Raw genomic sequence first — 20,532 nt, forward strand, 5'->3', positions numbered from 1 at the left:
TTTTTAAATTTGTAAAGTTTTAAGAATATTCTGTTCCTTGATTCAGTTTGGCAGCTAAGTCAGCTTGTTATATCTAGTTGCTTTAATCATTGTTTTACCAACTCTACTGATATTGAAAAATGAGCATTAATTCTCCTTTTAAGCCACTGCATCTCAATAAAGTATGTGAGGAATAACATACAAATTTATTTATTTTACCACATGATGGTATGGCTTTTTTTTTCTAAGTGTGCTTAATACAAAATTTACTTACATCTGTGATTATCTTTGTTGTAAACTGAATAAATTACATATTCTGCTTTATTTTGCATAACTGAGGATTATAAAGTTAACCAAAACGCTATAACCTGTTATCGGTGTGCACTCTCTAGACGACCATCAACACAAAATTGCATTAGATCGTTTTTGTTAATATGTTCCAGTGTTGAGTCAATGATATGTAGAGTATAAAGTTATGGAAGAAAATGCTTTAAACTAAAACATTATTTGAATTTTTATTAAAACATTGTTAAAATGATTCATTACAATTCCTCACTAATTTATCTATTTATGTTTAGGTTCCTATATGTTTATATAATTCTATATATATAAAGTCAGAGTTATTTTTTTTAAGCCAGAATGAGCTAGTATACCATATAGGTGGATAACATCAGAAAGTATTGGTAGCCAGCATGTAGTATTGGCACTTGTTCAAAAAAAATAATTCTATGTGTTTGGCACCATATGTATATATTAGCAGTAATTTTTTTTAGAAAAAGAACACTGTACATAACACACACATACATATATACAAGAGCTGAGAAACAGCATAGCTGGAAATGTATGAAAAATATAATGCTATACAGCATAATATAAAATATTTATATATAACTGAAAATAATAATGAAAGCTTCATTTCTTTAAGTTTTCTGTAATTAAGCATTATTTTTAATCAGGAAACATAATATGTAATAAGTTTGTACTATTTTTTTTATAATTAAGTTTTTTAAACCTGAATAATTTCTATTATTCCAAAAATAATTAATATTTGATAATCTTTTATATGCCAATGTTCTACAAATGGAACATCAACTTTAACCTTCTAATTTTCACAACTTGTAAAATCTACTGCTTATTTACTATATATGTAGTAAATAAGTATATACGAACTTACATCAATATATAGTATGCATGTTTGTCCCTATTCAGAGTGTAATTATTTCATTGATGATGATGATTTAATTTTAGTTCATCTCTTGAAAAGTAAATTTTGTGTTTGTAGATGTCTTTGACATTTAAATTTTTCTTGCCATTTTTTATTTTATTCACATTAGACTGTATTCCATGAGGCATGTAATAATTATTTGTGTATATCTTTTATTGTTTCAGCATCTTGTATCTTAACTAGTAGTTAAGATATAAGATATACAATTTTGATGTTCCATTTTTGGAACATTGGCATTTGCAGTGCTCACTTTTTTCTAAGCTAGAAATTACCTGGTAATATATTGTGCTTTGTATTATGTGGATAAGCAGGAAACATACAGACAACTGAGTGGAAAATGCATGTACACTTTTGTTCTTGCTATGATGTGCTTTTGCTGGTAGTTTATTTACTATCAAATTTTCCATAAGTATATAGTGTTGCTTATATTATGTGCTGAATAAGTTATTTTTAAATTTGTAAAGTTTGTCCTTTTTAATCATCTTTAAAGGCATAGCCTTTTTTAATTTTTGAGAAAGCTGCTTAATACCTACAGGAACTTAGTGATGGCAGTGTTCTACATCAGACAAGTGAACTCTCTCCTATGAAGATTTGGAATTTACCAGAAAGTGAGATATTAATGATAACAGTTACGTGATGTTATTCCTGGAGAAATTTGTAATCAACTTAGTATAAATAAATGACTGGTTCCTTATTGTGATCACCATACTTGTAAAATGTTCATTTATGGAAAATCGATTTATTTTAGATACAAGATAAGGATGATGTGCTCAGTAATGGTTATCCACATGTGATGAAAATATAGACTGTCAAAAAGAAAAAGTTGGACACCTCAGACCTGTGGAACTTCATGATAGAATGGAGCAGTAGTGTTAGTAAAATCCAACTGACCAACTACAACACATTTGCCTAGATTTCAACCAAAGATTTCCTGTCTTTCCAGGTCCTTGAGCTTATTCAACTCTATCATTCCATGGTTATAACAGTTTCCCTCACACACAAAGTAGATGTGCATTGTGCAAAAAGAAAACAAAGAAGAGATGTGCTGGATGTAATTTATTGCATTTGAACTGCTTCCCATCTTATCAAGGACATTCTACAAGGAGAGTCCTGATATTAAAGGTACAGGCCAAAATTACACTAGCATTTATAATTAAAGGAAATATTTAATACATTCCATAAAAACTACACACTCTTATTTATTTTTCGACATAATCTCTGTAAACATTGAGACATTTACTGCAGCGTAATACTAGTTTGAACATCCCTTCACGATACTGTTGTTGTCAAGTTGCTTGCAGTAGTCCAGAATGGTGTCTTGCAATTCCTCCTGAATTCCCAACCAAAAATTTCTTTAAAGGTCTGAATAAATGAAAATCTGAGGGGGCTAAATCTGGACCATATGGAGGATGTTGCAGGATCTCTCAATCTCACTATGTCAACCACAGTTTGGTTTGATTTGACGCGTGGAGTATAGTCCAGATTTAGCCCCCTCAGATTTTCATTTATTCAGACCTTTAAAGAAATTTTTGGTTGGGAATTCAGGAGGAATTGCAAGACACCATTCTGGACTACTGCAAGCAACTTGACAACAACAGTATCGTGAAGGGATGTTCAAACTAGTATTACGCTGCAGTAAATGTCTCAATGTTTACAGAGATTATGTCGAAAAATAAATAAGAGTGTGTAGTTTTTATGGAATGTATTAAATATTTCCTTTAATTATAAATGCTAGTGTAATTTTGGCCTGTACCTTTAATATCAGACTCCCCTCGTACATTCTGAATACACTTTTGATTATAATTGATAATAACTTGTGCAATAACATGTACAATATTTTATAGAGAATAAAATAACTTATTAAATTGTTTTGATGTCAAGTAATTGAGCAATTAGTTATCTGTAATAAATAGCTAAAAGTGTAAAATGGTAGTCCTAATCACCAATGTTTCATTAAGGGGACATATGGAAAAAATTGTTTCTTTGGCTAACCAAAGTAACTATTTAAAGGCTCCCTAATAATAAATAAATTAATGAGTATTGGTTGAAATTCATTGCAGAACATAATTTGGCATTTAAAAGGTTAATTCATATAAATCATTAAAAAAAAAAAACATTGAATGATAAAAATATCAATTTTAATAACTGAAATAAATTAATTACACAAATTTTAAGATTAGAATATTTATCATCATCTAATCTGATTATAATGGTAAGTTATGAATAATATAAAATATTCTAATTTGATGCATTTATTAAATTATTTAATAGCCTTCATTTGTGTAGATCAGTGGTTCTCAACCTTTGAGGCCTCAGAACACCATTCATATACTTTTTATTACATGGAGCATTAGCACCAATACATTTAAAAATTGATAAGCAGTTCCATGTTTACTATTCTCAGGAAACAATGAAGCAATAAACTAATAAACTTTAATATGAGCTGTTTTCTTTGAAAGTGGTGTAAGTCCATTTTTGACAAAAAGTTAGTTAATGATAACAATGAATGCAATCTGCTATAAGCTTTTTATCTATAAAGAGTTCCCAAAAAAAATCCTTCAAAATTTTTATCATTTTGTCAATATAAATTTACGTAGTTAATGAAATTAAAAATGTAATTACTTTGAAAGTGGTGTAAGTCCACTTTTTTCAAAGTAGAAGGAAATGTATTAAAATAAGAGTTTATTTTATAAATACATACCTGAATCACTGTCTGATTCTAAGGTGACATTATCCATTTCAAATATTATATAATATAAAATGCACACTTGTTATAAAATTAACAATTTATTAGTAATTTTAGAGGTAATCATACTTATTTATTTCATATTAAGTGAACAAATAGAACACACTACTAAGTTTCATACTCTACAAAAAACACGGAAAGTACCAAAATTCCACTGAATGAATGAAAATTTGAAAATATAATACTAGCACCTTTATATCATTATGCCAGGCCTAACACATTCGAAAAATTCAACGATATGATTGATCTATTACCTTATATTCCTCCAATACATCATGACTATTTTCAAAAACTTCCTCATAATGATAAAAATTAAAAATGGCACATATTAATATAAAGTTTTAATTAAAGTTATTTAAATGGCATTACCTGAAGAAATATTGAAATAAAGCCTTTTTATTTTGTTTTTTTTTTGACCTATTTAATAAAAATTTCATTAAAAAAATTGGTTTGATTCAATTGAAATCCCATATTTAATATTTCATAAATGTATGACTTTTACATTTTGTTGACTTTGAAAGTGGTGTAAGTCCATTTGAGGTCATCAAAGGTATAAATTTCTTTTAACTAATACTTTAAAAACAATCACATTATAAACTTACTTCAATTTAATATTTAAAAAACATAAAATGAGCATATTAACATATACCAATATTTTTCAAACCATTCAAATACAAACCCTGAAATATTGCCATATAATATGAAATGGACTTACACCACTTTCAAAGAAAACAGCTCATATATTGAATAAAATAGAAACATGGAATTATCTACGAATATAGCAATGGGAAAAAATTTGAATAAAAACTTTAAAATCTTCTTTCCTGGAACACACTATGTAGGTTTGCAGAACACTGGTTAAGAACCACTGGTGTAGATTCTGATATTTTTTCACATAAATTTATTGTGTTATCTTTCATATGTAAAATCTTCTGCAAGATAATTAAAATAATTAATGCACAACTTTTTATATATATGGGGCAAGCTGTGAATCATGTATTCTTAGCAATGAGATGTGTTTGTACTCTGAATGGCTTTTGAAGGTTCTATAAGCAGTTGAGATAAGCATTGTTTGATTGTTTACTTCCACTTGTAGTTAGTCTGTAGGCAGTTATAAAAGGAGCACTTGTGTAGTCACTTAACTGGAATAATGTCTAATGCTAAACTTGAGCAGTGTATAATCTCAAATTCACAAGGAATTTGAAGAAATTGCTGATCAAGTGTTTGAAACAGTTACAGGAGGGTACAGTGGTAATGTGATGTAGTGTGCGGGTGTATTAATAGAACAAATGCTTTGCTGAAGGTCAAGAAAATGTTAAAGATGACGACTGGGTTACCCTGTCATGACAGCAACTAAAAAAAATGTTTCAAAAAGTAATGAAATTGTCCACAATGATTGCTAATTGAACATTTGGATGATAACAAACATGGTGCACATTGATAGACTGTGTGATAAATTTTACATGACCAAGTAAATATGAACATCTGCACCAAATTGGTTTCCAAAAACTTGAGTCAGAGTAGAAAGATGTCTGGAAACAAATTTGTACTGACATCATTGAACAGCTAACAGTAGAGCTGTGCTTGCAGGAGATCACTACATGTGATGAGTCATGGATCCATAAGCAGACACAAAGCGTAGTGTCAGTATAACAAAATTGTGGGAACTGTCAAAATACATTTGTTTATAGTGAACTTTCATTATATTGAGATGTCGTCAAAAATACAAGGATGAAAAAATTTATTTGCAATAAAAAAGCAGCTTACATTTGAAGTAGTTTTTGGAACATGAGTTATATTAAATACAGAATAACAGTTTATACTGTAATAAAATATTAAGATATCAAAAATGTTATGAGCAAACATCTAAAATAGCAATACAGTAGTACTGATTAGTTGGAATCCTATGCCTCTAATTATTGTTGTTGCTGCTTGAAGTCATTACTGTATTTTCTGCTAAAAGAAGTCTGTAATTTTCATTTCAGGTATTTGTTTAATCAAAATATTTTCAAAAATTTATGTACTGTGACACAGCATTCTAGTACGTCATCAGGCACACATTTTTGTTTCATGAGGAAATGATGAAGTTGTGCCGTGTTAGCTGTATCTGAAATCATAATTTTAGACTTTTCTACAACTTTGTTTTCCTTCTCTCATTTGTCATAGAACATGATTCTAAAGATTATTAACAGTGTTTCTGCTAAAATATCTTCATCATTCACTTCAATATAAGTGGCATCTTTAATAAAATAAAATAAAATGTTTCTGGTGGTTTACAATATCTGTATCATAATCCTTACCTTCAGTTTCTTTGCTAGTTTGCTATCATAATTGCAACCTGCTTTAGAAAAGCAGTTTACAATTGTCATTATACTTAGTGACTTCCAATCAATCAATCTTTTTCTTATGTACAGAGATTAGTACACAAACCCAGTACCACATATGCACAACCGGGTTAGTGACTTCCAAGCAGAGAAGAACATTTGAATGCATCCAGTATGGTTAATTTATAATCATGTCCTAGTGCAATATTAGCCAATATTTGTCACGCTAGCCATGCATTTTCATTGCATTTATTATTCCTTGATCGAAAGATTGTAAAATAGAAGTGCAATTTGGAGGGAAGAACACAGTGTAAATGTTTAATATTTTTTGGAATATTTTTGTGCATTGAACAGTTACCAACAACAGTACAGTTATTCTTTCCTTTCAAAGTTTTCCACCTTTACAATGTTTGCCTTTGAATGCAAGAGTTTTGTTAGGCATCAGTTTATAAAACAACTCTAATCAGCATTGAATATATCTTCTGGGGAATATTCTTGGATGTGTCTTAATTGTTCTCTCCACAATGCTGCAACATCATATGGTGCATCATTTTCTTCACCACAAATTGTTTTGTAACTGATATTGTATTGTTTTTTGAATCTATTCAGTCAACCTGTACTTTCTTTGAAATCATTAATTCCAAATGGTAATGCAAAAGATCTTGCATTCACAAAGCATAGGACTATTAACTGGTATATTCTTAAATCTTTCTTACATCAAGAAAACCACTTATATACTGCTTTGTTTACTTTTTCATTGTTTCCAATATAAATTCTTTCCCTATTTGGTCCTAGGACAGGGGTGGCAAACCTATGGCACTTGTGCCCAAAGTGACACATAACATATCATATGATTTAGATTTATCATCTGTCTTCTTCAATCATCCTTTCGGTTTATCACCTGAACATCCTTTCTTTTTTCACTTCAGCTTTTTTACATTAACTCTAATCAAAGCACATTTGTTTAATTTCTTTAAATATGAGTGTTAATTTGTGAATATACCAGTATTCACGTAAGAGGATTGTTTAGTTTAATTCTTTAAATATTTGAAGTCTAAAACTTTAGCACACAAAAAATCTTTAAAGCTAAGTATGCTTATTATATGGCATGTGGGCTCAAAAAGGTTTGCCATCCCTGTCCTAGAGATTTGAATCATCTATACTTTTTAAAATTTTTTTTGTTTATCTTTAAGAAATGTAAGTGTGTTGAATGGCTAATTTCATATCTCTTGGCAACATCACTTCTTTTAATTCCTTTTTGCACATCATCTAATATATTTTTCCTCCCTCTTCCAAAGAAAACTGCTTTAATTTCCTTTTGTTTTTCTCTATTTAGTTTCCTCATAAACTTAAAAGAAATAACTAGTGATAGCATCAAAAAGAAACCATAACTAAGGATTAAAATCATTGCTGCCAGACTGTTTGACATAATATTCATCATTTAATAAAAATGAATGATTTATGCATTTATAGATTTTGTTTTAATGAAACTTTTCTTTTGTAATGGACAATTTTTATTGTGTTTAAGCTAAAATTTTCATTACAATGGCATTCATTAAACTGAAACATCTTTTGCATTGAATGAAACAGGAAATTGGCAGGGGATTCAAGGTAGATTTGTTATATTGAAAATTTTATTAAATTAGTGTTCTTCACTCCATGAAAAAACCTTCATAATCCAGTGATAGGTGTTTCATGGAATGAAGAATTATAACTCATCCAGTATATAGTAAGAAGTATATTTGTTAAATTAGTGTTCATTATATCAATATTTCACTATACATATAATTGGTGTAGTAACAGATGAATGGAGACCAGACGGTTAGTTAACCAATATTATCATCTTGTGAATCTGGCTAGGGTTTCTCCAAATTTTTCCTGGGTTTTTTAACCCGGGAAATCCCACAAACTTCTTAAATTCATTTTTTTCTTATTTTGTGTTAAAGTTGAGGAAATTTTGCAAATAGAAAGTATAATTAATTTACCCATAAACTGTCAGAATACATTTGTATTTATTAATTTTAAGCCTGTTTATTAGTCTCTTAAATTTTTGCTTATTATGGCATGTTGCAGATTGTCAATAATCGATATGTAGCCTATTTGTGACAGGACTCTGAAAATTCTTTACTTGTCGGAACCTGTAATATCTGGAATAATTGTGTTGATGCTGTCTTAATTTTTAACCATGCCCAGTAGCTTCAATAATTGCATTATGCCAGGTTATGCAAATTGGGCAAGGATATAAACAAGTATGAAGTTTTTCTTCATAAACCTGATTATTAAAGCCAAACAGACTGCCGAATTATTGGGCTGTAAGCTCAATGCCACTATTAACCACTCAGCAGTGAGGGACATATATATACGTCGAGGGCGATCATGTGGCAGTGGTGAGAGGACGTATATATACATTAAATTCTTTTGGGGGTATCACCAAAATCTAGCCAAAAACTACCGCAAAAAAAATTCACATAAAAAATGAATTATGTAACAATAAAAAAAGACTTTTCTTTACTAGACATAACTGTTTACAAATACTTTTTCTAAAACGGAAATGAGAAAAATTGCGTGAAAAAATACTTTAAAAATTTTTCGGGTATATTCTTCACTACTAAGGGATAGAACCATACCTGACTCTCCCACTGCTGAAAGGTTAAAGCAGCCAAGGTAGACAAATCAAAAATACTAGACGGCAAAATAAGTACCTGCAATGCATTTTGAAAATGAACTAGAAATCTTCCAGACTACAGGTGAAAAACACATATCTGTCTTCTCTTAAATGCATTAATGATGATTCCACCCACATCAATTGAATCAAAAAGGGCATTCTCAGTAGCGGGACTTTTCTTTAGTAAAATAAGAATCAAATTGCGTGATTGGAGTATTGACCATCTTTGCTTTTTAAAATCTTCTTATAAAAATTTACAATAATGTTTTGTATTATGTTTTATTTGAAAAACAAAAATATCTTCTAAGTCAGAAGTTTGATCTAAGTTCATCTTTTTCCTTAAATTTTCAACTCAATTCAAAGGCATTTTTTTCTTGTAAGCAGTTTCTAACAAACATTAACAAATATTTTCTATTTGTGAAAATTTCTATGTAAAATTCAAAAGTAATTTTTTATACATATTTTACACAGCATTATTAATATTATTATTTTGGAGGTTGCAGGACATATGAGGTTACTTAAAAAATGAAAAGTAATTAAATCATTCAATTTTAAGATTTATTTTATATTTTGAAAATAGTTAATTATATCCCGGGAAACAGTTCAGTTTTTTCCCAGAATCCCGAGACAAGCAAAAGACTGGGAAATGAGAAACCCTAGTTCTAGCTAATCTGAGAGAGAGAGAGAGAGGAAGAACATACCTGGTTGTGGAAGAACAATGATTGGATTCTTCATCAGGATAATGCTCCAGCTTACAATGCACTGTCTGTAAAGCATTATATAGCTGATAAGATCATCCCAGTGTTGGGCCACCTTACTTGCCAGACTTAGTTCAGGTGACTTTTACCTTTTTTCCAGAGTTGAAATCTGCATTGACAGTGGATTGGGTAAAGGAGAACAGTAGTGCTACTGAAGCAGATAATACCTGATGTGAGTTATGACATGTAACAACGCCAGTAGACCTGAGTCTGCTGCGAGATCTTGGAGGGTAAATATAAGCAAAACGATAAATAAGGACTTTACAAAATATTCGAGATTCAAAATCTAAGCATTTAATGATAGACAATCATTATAATTTTATATACAAAGGAATCATTGGAGGACTCAACACGAAAAAAATCTTACAAACTAATGCTATACATGCTATACATACTATACATGTGTTTTCTATATATAATAAAAATCGCGTGTGGCATCGGAAATAAGTTCTTACATCAGTTTCTTATTACTTCTTTAACCTTTGTTACTTCTCACTTTGTAATATAATCAATTCTTGCCTTCGATGCAATTGGATTCTGCCGATCCCTTATAAGCTCTCACGGATAGTCCATTTCCTTGTTGTTCGAATTCCTCGATTGGATTGGCCGTCGAACACCTCGTAGACAGAATCAGACGAAAAAGTGCTTGGCTACGAAAGTTTCTTGCCTTTTTATACCACCCGCCATTAGGCATGACGTAAGACATGTGGTCTAGGGCACTGATCAATCACGTCCACGACTAGTAACCCTCATCTAAAAACCTGATTCCAACATACAAAAAGGAATTTTACACAAAAGTAAATAATAAAATAAAATAAAACCCGACACGACATGTGCAATGATAAAAGCACGAAAATAATAATAATAATAATAATAACTCTCCCATGGTCACCACCTGGTTGTGGTGGGAGAGCCCAGTAATTTTACTGATCCATAGGGCAATGCAGGCTGGAGCACAAGCTTCTGGTAGGGACACCCATGCCAGTTAGGTCTATGGGGAGAAATGAAGCTAAGAGTGACCACACACCCACATTCTGTGGAGATACGTATTATGGTAGTAACCAGATCCAAATGTGATACCGGCTCGGACGTCGCCCGGGTTAACAAGGTCCGCATTCATGAGTTAGGCAGAGGCTCACGTTCGAAAAATAGGCCACAGTCTCCCTTGGTTACCGGTGGCGAAAGCAGCACCGGCCCAAGCATGGCTACTGCAATGCCCTCAACAGATGTGAGGAACCAACCCAGCCTTGGTGTTTCTGTGGCAATGCATCCACAGACCACAAAGGCTGGAAAACCACGCCAACGGATGAAATGGACGGTAGAAATGAATGAGTTTATCATCCGTACTTACTACACGATCACAAAACTCGAAACAAACATGACAGCATACAGACAACAACTATACCATAGATTCACACAACAGTATCCTCATCTCACTGTCACCGAACAAAGGGTTGTTGATCAAAAAAGAACAATTATACACAACAACCTTATTTCACAAACAACACTTGAACTTATCAAACAACAGGTTGCTGATCAAATACATCAACAGACAGAAACATCTAACATTAATGAAGATTATGTAACCTGTCAGGATAATCCAGCAACAAGCATTGATAATAACACACATACAACAATTACCACTAATGATACTACAGACACTTCCTCATCCATCACTGATAACATAGACATGGATTTAGTTAATACACTCTCACTTATATTTCAGGAAACACTCACTAAATATACAGGCACAGATCCCACACAAAGACCACGAATACCAAAAATCAACACGTCGAAGGAAGTAGGAAAAACACTAAATTATGTAAACACTCACTTACTACCACACTACATTCATTCAATTTCTACACTCTCAGACATTCATACATTAGTTTATGCTGGGGCAGTCACAGTAGTGACACAACATGGACTGAAAGTACAATCACAGACAAATACACAGAAAACACAATTCTATCACAAGCCTGCCTGGCAGAGAAGAATAGAAACACAAATAAATGACATTAGACAGCAATTAGGCAGGCTGACGCAATACACTAAAAACAACATAACACCCAAATTAAGGAAACAGCTCAAAAACATTTTCAAGAAAATAAAAACACACACAAAACATGAACATCACAACACACGCATCACAGAATACATTGATACACTAAAACAAAAACTTGCTGCCAAAGCACGTAGACTCAAACGATACAAAACATGTACACTACGAAAACAACAAAATAAATTATTTACAAACAATGAAAAACTCTTTTACAGACAAATTAATAACAAAGCAAACACTGATACACAGCACAGTGGCACACCAACAGAAGAAGAACTCACAACATATTGGTCTTCTCTTTGGTCCAGTGCTGTCACGCACAATGCTGAAGCAGGCTGGATCGAGGAGGAGAACAAAAACTTACACAACATACCAACTATGCCCTGTGTTGAAATAAGCATACGTGATTTCCGATACACTGTTAACAGAACACACAACTGGAAGACACCTGGTGTAGACAACATTCACAATTTCTGGTACAAAAAGTTTACATCACTGCACCAGGAAGTAGCTAAACACCTAACACACATCATCATCAATCCACAAGACATGCCAAATTTTCTTACTCAGGGCATCACCTACATGAAACCTAAAAACAACAATACCACAGACCCCACACAATACAGACCAATTACATGTCTTCCAACACTCTACAAATTATTGACATCCTGTATTGCAAACAAAATATACAAACATGTTGAAGAACACGACATTCTAACAGAACAACAAAAAGGTTGCCGTAGAAATCACAAGGGATGCAAAGAACAGTTACTCATAGATTCAGTCATTCTACGGCAAGCACACAAACAACACAGAAACATACACATGGCATATATAGACTACAGAAAAGCATTCGACAGTGTTCCACACAGTTGGCTGCTACATATTCTACACATGTACAAAATACATCCATCACTCATTGCATTCTTTCAAAACACTATGCAGCACTGGAGAACAACACTACATCTGAGGGTTAGTAACACTTCCATACAAACAAACCAAATTTTTATTAGGCGAGGAATTTTTCAAGGAGATTCCTTGAGTCCTCTCTGGTTCTGCCTAGCCTTGAATCCATTATCCAACATGTTAAACAACACACAATATGGTTACAATATCAGACACGAAAAAACAACACAGTTTACACTGTCACATCTCATGTACATGGATGACATAAAACTTTATGCATCCACACAAAAACAACTTCATCAACTCCTACAAATTACACATTCATACACCAAGGACATACAAATGGAATTTGGCCTAGATAAATGCAAAACAGTTCACATAGAAAAAGGAATCCTGAAGAAAGAAGATTTTGCACTTGGAAATGGAGACGTTATTGAATCCATGGAAGAGGGCGAGTTCTACAAGTATTTAGGATTCCAACAGGCCAAACTAACAGAACATGCACAAATAAAGCAAAGATTAATTAAAGAATACCAAAGTAGGTTAAATGCTATTCTCAGAACAGAGTTAAATGCAAAACACACAGTTAAAGCAATAAACACGTATGTCATCCCAGTACTCACATATTCTTTTGGAGTTATACATTGGACTCACACAGATCTTGAGCAACTCCAAAGGAAAACAAGAACAACACTTACTAAGCATAAACAACATCATCCTAAATCTGCCACAGAAAGATTAACCCTTCCACGTAAAGATGGCGGACATGGCCTGATTGACATAGTTAACCTTCACTACAAACAAATACAGTCACTGCGAGAGTTTTTCTACAAAAAACAAGAAACATCGCAATTACATAAAGCAGTAACTCTAGCAGACTCGAATAACACACCATTAAACTTACACTCACATCATATGGACACAACACAACATATAAAAAGCATAGACACCATTAAGCAATTGTGGGCTCGAAAGGCACTCCATGGCAGGCATCCTTACGATCTGGTCCAGGATTTTGTTGACAAAACTGCGTTAAACAGCTGGTTAGCTCGGGGATGCCTCTTTGGGGAGATGGAAGGATTCATGATTGCCATACAGGATCAGGTCATAAATACTAAAAACTACAGAAAACACATACTCAAAGATGCAACACTCACAAATGACACATGCAGAAAATGTCACATCATGCCAGAAACTATACAACACATCACCTCTGGTTGCAAGCTCTTAGCACAGACAGATTATTTACACAGACATAACCAAGTAGCAAATATAATACACCGAGAGCTTGCAAAGAAACACAAATTAGCAGACATCCACGAACCATACTACAAATACATTCCACAGACAGTATTGGAAAACAACACGCACAAAATGTACTATGACAGAGCCATAATCACAGATAAAACAATTTACCACAACAGACCAGACATCACACTCATTGACAAACACAATAAAATCACATACATTATAGACATATCCATTCCAAACACTCACAATATACAAAACGCATGCAATGAAAAAATTAGCAAGTACACAGAACTCGCCCAGGAAATAAGGCATCTGTGGAGGATGGATAGGGTGCTTATTGTACCTGTTGTTCTCTCCGCTACAGGTGTCATATCACACACACTACACAAAAGCCTGGGCACATTAGAATTGAATAGAAACACATACATCACACTACAGAAGGCCACTATATTGAATACATGTCATATTGTGAGAAAATTCCTGAATACAGACACACACACTGATACACTTCTTTAATTTCTGTTTTGGTTACTATGCCTTGTCTTTGGTCCGGCATAGTACACAGCCCAACACGACATGTGCAATGATAAAAGCACGAAAATAATAATAATAATAATAAACGTATAGTGCCTTGGCACTACACAACACTGCTTTCAATAATGGAAAATTTGTATGCAACAATGTATAGAGGGGGTATGTTGAAAAAGATAACAATTAAGTTGTACAATTGTAATAATAATTCATGTTTTGCAACCAGTCTTGTTATTTAATAGCCACACCTTGTATGTATTTGTTGTTATAGTGAGCCAATATATTGGGTTGTTTGGAAAGTAATTTTGTTTTTTATCACCAGAGGGATTAGTTGTATTTTTACTCACTATTTTATTTTAAACCATATTTTCATTATATATTTTGACAGCTGACATTTCAAGGTTTATTTGTAAAAGAATTTTGTTTGATTCTGTGCAATTGTTTTTTTATTTTTATTTTTTTTTTGTGTCCCATCAAATTTGGAAAATTGAAAGCATTATTTGTGTTTTTATTACCAAAAAAATAAACATGCTGTTCAAGCAAGAAAAAAAATTGTGTGATGTGTATGGAGATGATGTGTTGAAAGAGTGACAGTGCAAAACTGGTTCACAAAATTTCGTTCTGGCAATTTCGATATGGAAGATGGCATCGCATTCTGGAAGGCCAGTTGAAGCTGATGAAGACAAAATAAAGGTATTAATTGAAGCAAACTGCCGAATAACAACATAAATTGCTAAGAGATTAAATTTGTTGAATTCAACCATTTATGATCACTCAAAACGACTTGGTTGTATTTCAAATCTCGACATATGGGTTCCACATGTTCTTAAAGAGATTTGCTTCATCACATTGACATCTGTGATTTTCTTCTCAAATGTAAAGAAAATGATCTATTTTTGAAGTGAATCATAACTGGCATTAAAAAATGGATTGTTTATAACAATGCTGTATGTCATCAGGCTAGATAATGGCTATAATACAAATAAATTATGAAACAAATTGTTTCATAATTTATTAGTATTATAGCCATTATCTAGCCCAATGACATATGGCATTGGTTGGCTTGTAGTTTTATAATGTATTGGGTTTTAGTGATGATGATTGTTTATAAATGTTGATAGCCAGCAATGATGGAGTAGGAGAGACAAGCTGGCACAAAGCACTTCTAAAGCTGATATTCATAAAAAAAAATGATACTCTCTTTTTGGTGGGATTTTAAGGAAACTTTTTTTTTAAGCTTTTACCAGACAATTCCACAATTGATTTGGAAGTATACTGTAATCAACTGGATAAATTGAGTAGTACCGTCAAACAGAAAAGGCCAGAATTGATCAACAGAAAAGATGTAGTGTTTCACCATGATTATGCCAGACCTCACACAAATAGTAACTTCAGAAACTGTTATAGCTTGGATGGGATGTGCTACCCCACCCACCATATTCACCAGATCTGGAACCCACAGATTATTACTTGTTCTGGTCTTTACAAAATTTTTTAAACAGTAAAACATTTACTTCAAATGAGGATGTCAAAAATCACTTGAATCAGTTTTGGTAAGCAAAGATCAGAACTTTTATGAGCATGGAATCATGCTACTACCAGAAGATGGCAAAGTTATGGTTAATGTATAATGCAACAAAATATTTATATATTATAAGAAAATTGTTTTTTTTTTTTAATGGAAAAAAATGAAATTACTTTCCGAACATCCTGATACTATTACATCATAATAAAAATAAGACTTCTGATTCTATTGATGATTGTTACAGAGCATAACATAAGTTTCTGTATGTCATTCAAATGAAAATGCAAAAGTTAAATATTGTTTATGTATTTATGTATATGTATATATACACACAAAATCATATAAATAAAATATCTTTTAGAACCAAACAGTCTTTTAATCCTATTGAATTATTTTTGGTGTGTCTTAATATGTTATATTGTAGAAAAATTAATTTGATACAATTTTAATACTCCATTATTGGTTAAAATCCTAACAAAGTAATGATTGATTTTGAATTCAATTATTTGTGCACATTAATGTTAAACAAATATTTTGTCAATCATCTGAAATACCAGAATGATAACATGGGAAGTAACAGCATGTAACAAAATGTATAATTGTGTTGTATAAATAGAAAGAGCTATTTAGTTATTTTATCAAATTTTTCTGTTAATTGTTAATTTATAGCTTTTTATATTTTAAATTTTATTTAATTATTTCAATAAATATTTTCATCAAATAATTTTTTCCTTAGAATGTATAGTTAAATTTATCAGCAAAAATAGTTAAAACTACAATGAAATAGTTTAAATTTTACATAAGTAATAATCATTATTTATTTAATGAATTGTAACATCTCATTAAATTGAAACAAAGTAAATGTGAATTGTAGTCAAAAAGAGTGAAGTTCATAGAAAAACAAATTATCCAAGAACTGCTTATCAAATAAAAAGTCACTGACTGACTATATACAAGAATCAGAGTTGTAGATTTTTGAAGGTTGATTTCTCTGCCTCCCAAACACCTGAAGTAATTCTGAATATCTCATTGGAAAGAAAATTGTTTTTGTAGGTAATGTGCAAAATTTCAAGACTTTCTATAAAGTGGTTGCCAAAATATAAGCAATCGAAAAGTGTAAAAATTGCCAAAAAAGCTGTATTTTCTTTTCTTCCTCCACCACCTTTTTTTTTTATTCTTCTAGCACTGCAGATGTTCACAGAAAAAAAAACTACCTGTTCTAGAAAGCTCAAATTTTAAACTTAAGTCTTTCTCATTATCAGTGAGGTGCTTGCGAAACTTCCAGGTTGATAAGTCAAAATTCCCCATAGAGCTAATTCAGTTTTGCAACTTAATTTTATGTTTATAAGAATAAAATTGCATGGAAACAAATGAATTTTATTTAAAATGTTACTCAGAATTACAAAAGCTCAAATTATGCAAATTTTTTAAAAATGGCATATCGAAATGTCAGTTGTGATGCATTTGACATGTTTAGTCAGCGGGTGCCAAGCACCGACCAGTCTATTATGTCTTGATATAATACAATTCTTAAACAAAAACAATTGATATCCAAACAAAAACTGAGGTGTAAAAAAAACTTTTGCTAAGTAAAAGTTTATGGCAATTTAGATGACAGTCAAAATTTTTCTTAGGAGTTTTTCTTTGGTAAAGATAAGCTTGGCACTTAAAAGCAGTACCCACAAGATTTTTACCTGTACATTTTGCTTTTAAGTGCCAAACTTATCTTTAACTAAGAAAAATTTTGACTGTCATCTAAATTATCATAAATTTTTACTTTGCAAAAGTTTTTTACATCTTGGATATTTTTTGTTTGGATTTATATTTAGTATAAATTATTATTAACAACAATACTTTCATAAAATTATTAAGTTTTGATTTTATTGTGTGTCTTATTTTTGTATAGTTTTTCTTATTTTTGTTATGGAAATTACTTTTCAAAAAAAATAGTTAAAAGAGAAATAAGAAAATAATATGTATTCTTCAATATGAAGGCAATATAATAAATATTTTGATTTATTTTAAATGACATCTGTCATTAAAAAACATAGCACATAAAATGATTATCCTTTTATTTGTTTTACTTAAAAAAGTAAACTGAAAAATTTACTAAACAGTGGTAAAATTTTTGTTGTTTTTGTTTGAAATTACATTGTTTCTTTGTTAAATTTATTTTTACATTTCATTCAGATAAAAATATTAATGTTTTGTATTACAGTTTTATATTAAAATAGTATGAATTTCAATCAATATCAATGTATTTATAGTGCTTTCAAGGATAGTCGGTTTAGCCCCATAACAAGAGATGAGTTTCCTAAGTTACATGTGTCAGTTTCCATTTTGCGCCACTTTGAAGATGCAATGGACTATTTGGATTGGGAGGTAATAATCAAGTGCTATGTTTTTATTTATTTTTCATTTAAACTGAATGTCTAAAAAATGAAATTTGGTTATAATAGATAAAATTTCTTTTAAAAAAAATTATAAATAAAACTGTGCTTTAGACTTAATTATAAAAGTATTGAATAGAATAAAATGACTAAAAAATTAAACACATGCACTTGGCTGCAGATTTATACATTATCAGAAAAACTATGTATTCATCTGGAAACATTTTAAGAAACTTGGTGTTTTTAATTAAATATATGGAGTATTAATTTTTTTCTGAAATATTAATATGAAATTAACTTCATGTTATGTTTAATTAAACATTTTATTTAATAAATTTATGAATTTATTATAAATTAAAAATGATTGCAGAAATTGGATAAATTTATAATTATATAAATACTATGAAATTTTGTTGTAAATATAATATAAAATTGTACTGATCTATAAATTAATTGAATATTTGTAGAAACAACTTTACAGCAATGGAATTTTTATCATATGGATGAGATGTATACAATTATTTGGATAAGAGAGATGTATACAATCCATAAATGATGTAAGCATTTAAAACAAATTAAATTTCTAATTTGTTTTTTTCTAAATGCAAAAATATAGACTAAAATAATAAGAAGTTAAAATTTTAAATAAGAAGAATCAATCTAACTGGCTAATTTTGGGAGACTAGAAAAACTGACTTTATTCTAAAATTATATTCATAAAATAGACTAGTTAAAATTCCGTATTACTTTCAAAACATTTCATTAAATTTACAAGAAAATGTGATATCTACAATTAGTTCTTGAATGTTTTTTTCTGACAAGATTTTATTAAAAAAATAACAGTAATTGAAAATGTCACATTTTTTTAATGGAGATAGTTTATTCTAAATGATTTTAAAATTCATTTAAATGTAAAACATTGATTGTCAAAACCATTGTTTTATTTTTTTAAAAACATATTTGCAAATAAATATTAATTTGCCATGCAATTTACAGTTAATGATAGATATCTCATACTATATATATTAACTTTTTTTTATAATTACTGAGTATATAAAGCAATTGGTTAAATTTGGAATGTCTTTTGAATTTTAACAGTAAAAAAAGCAGACAATCTTAAAGGTTTATGTATATGTCTACATCAGAATATTGAGATGAAAATCTTGAAGTTGACTTATAAGCTGGCATTTACAATAAATGAAATAAATTTAAAGTTTCTGTATATACATATGTAAATATAGAAATATGAATTTATTTCATGTGTCATAAATGCCTGCTTGTAAGTGAACCTCATCTTAAAATTCTGATAGACTTATACCTGCTATATAAGTTGATCCTCTTTAATCAGCTGTGAGAAATAGCATTTAGTGTCATGTTTGTTTATATTGAAATTCTGTTATATTAATGTCTATGTTGAATAAATTTATCACAAATACAAGTTTTAGTTTGAAATATTTGTAATAGCTGGCTGAGTTATGGTAAGAAGTGCAGAGCAATTGCTAGGAGCACTGTTATGTGATAAAGGTTAGCATTTCATATCTACTGTACAACTCCAAGTAAACTCCTAATTTTGTAGAGATTTTTTTTCAGGTTTAGAAATTTGACTTGCATGCTGGCATTTACAAAATCTAGTATCAGATTTGCAAAAGAATCTTGAATGGTAAAACAGATAAGAATAGAGCCAGGAAAAAAGTTTTTGAATGTTAATGTCATTAAGTAATTCAGAAAATATGCAATATACGTGTGACTGAAATGCTCAGAATAAAATAGAATTTTTAGTTTACAAATGAGGCTGGTTATGTTTAAATTAGAATTTTAATTCAAAGTTTTAAACAGTTGTGATCAAAATAGAAGAAAAATATTTTAAAATTAATACAAAAAATACAAAATATAAATGTGTAACTAAATAAACCAAAAACAATTCAAAGTTCTTAAAAATAATAATAATCTGCTTTATTGATTTTGCTTTAAGAACAGTTGTTTCTGAAGCATTATCAAGTAACCAAGCCCATCATCAGGGGAAACACAAGTAAATCAGTATGGTAACTAAGTTTCCTAAATTTATGTATCATTGTGCAATCTAAGACTGTTGACAATTCACCTCTAACTACCTTGCAATGAAAATTATTAGACATTTCTTTCAATCACCTACCACGTGTCATTTTTTTTT

The 20,532-nt window shown here is 30.6% G+C and overlaps 1 protein-coding gene across 1 annotated transcript in view; it reads left to right on the forward strand.

The window, feature by feature from the left end:
• Positions 1–20,532, forward strand: part of LOC136989095 (uncharacterized protein CG5902) — an 86,132-nt gene that overhangs the window by 27,477 nt on the left and 38,123 nt on the right. Inside the window, exon 3 of the mRNA XM_067287197.1 lies at positions 18,240–18,354. Coding sequence (XP_067143298.1) covers positions 18,240–18,354 — 115 coding nt within the window. The remainder of the gene's footprint in view (positions 1–18,239; positions 18,355–20,532) is intronic.

The sequence above is a fragment of the Centruroides vittatus genome, unplaced genomic scaffold, assembly GCF_030686945.1.
Source record: "Centruroides vittatus isolate TY-2023 unplaced genomic scaffold, ASM3068694v2 scaffold_435, whole genome shotgun sequence".
NCBI lineage: Eukaryota > Metazoa > Arthropoda > Arachnida > Scorpiones > Buthidae > Centruroides > Centruroides vittatus.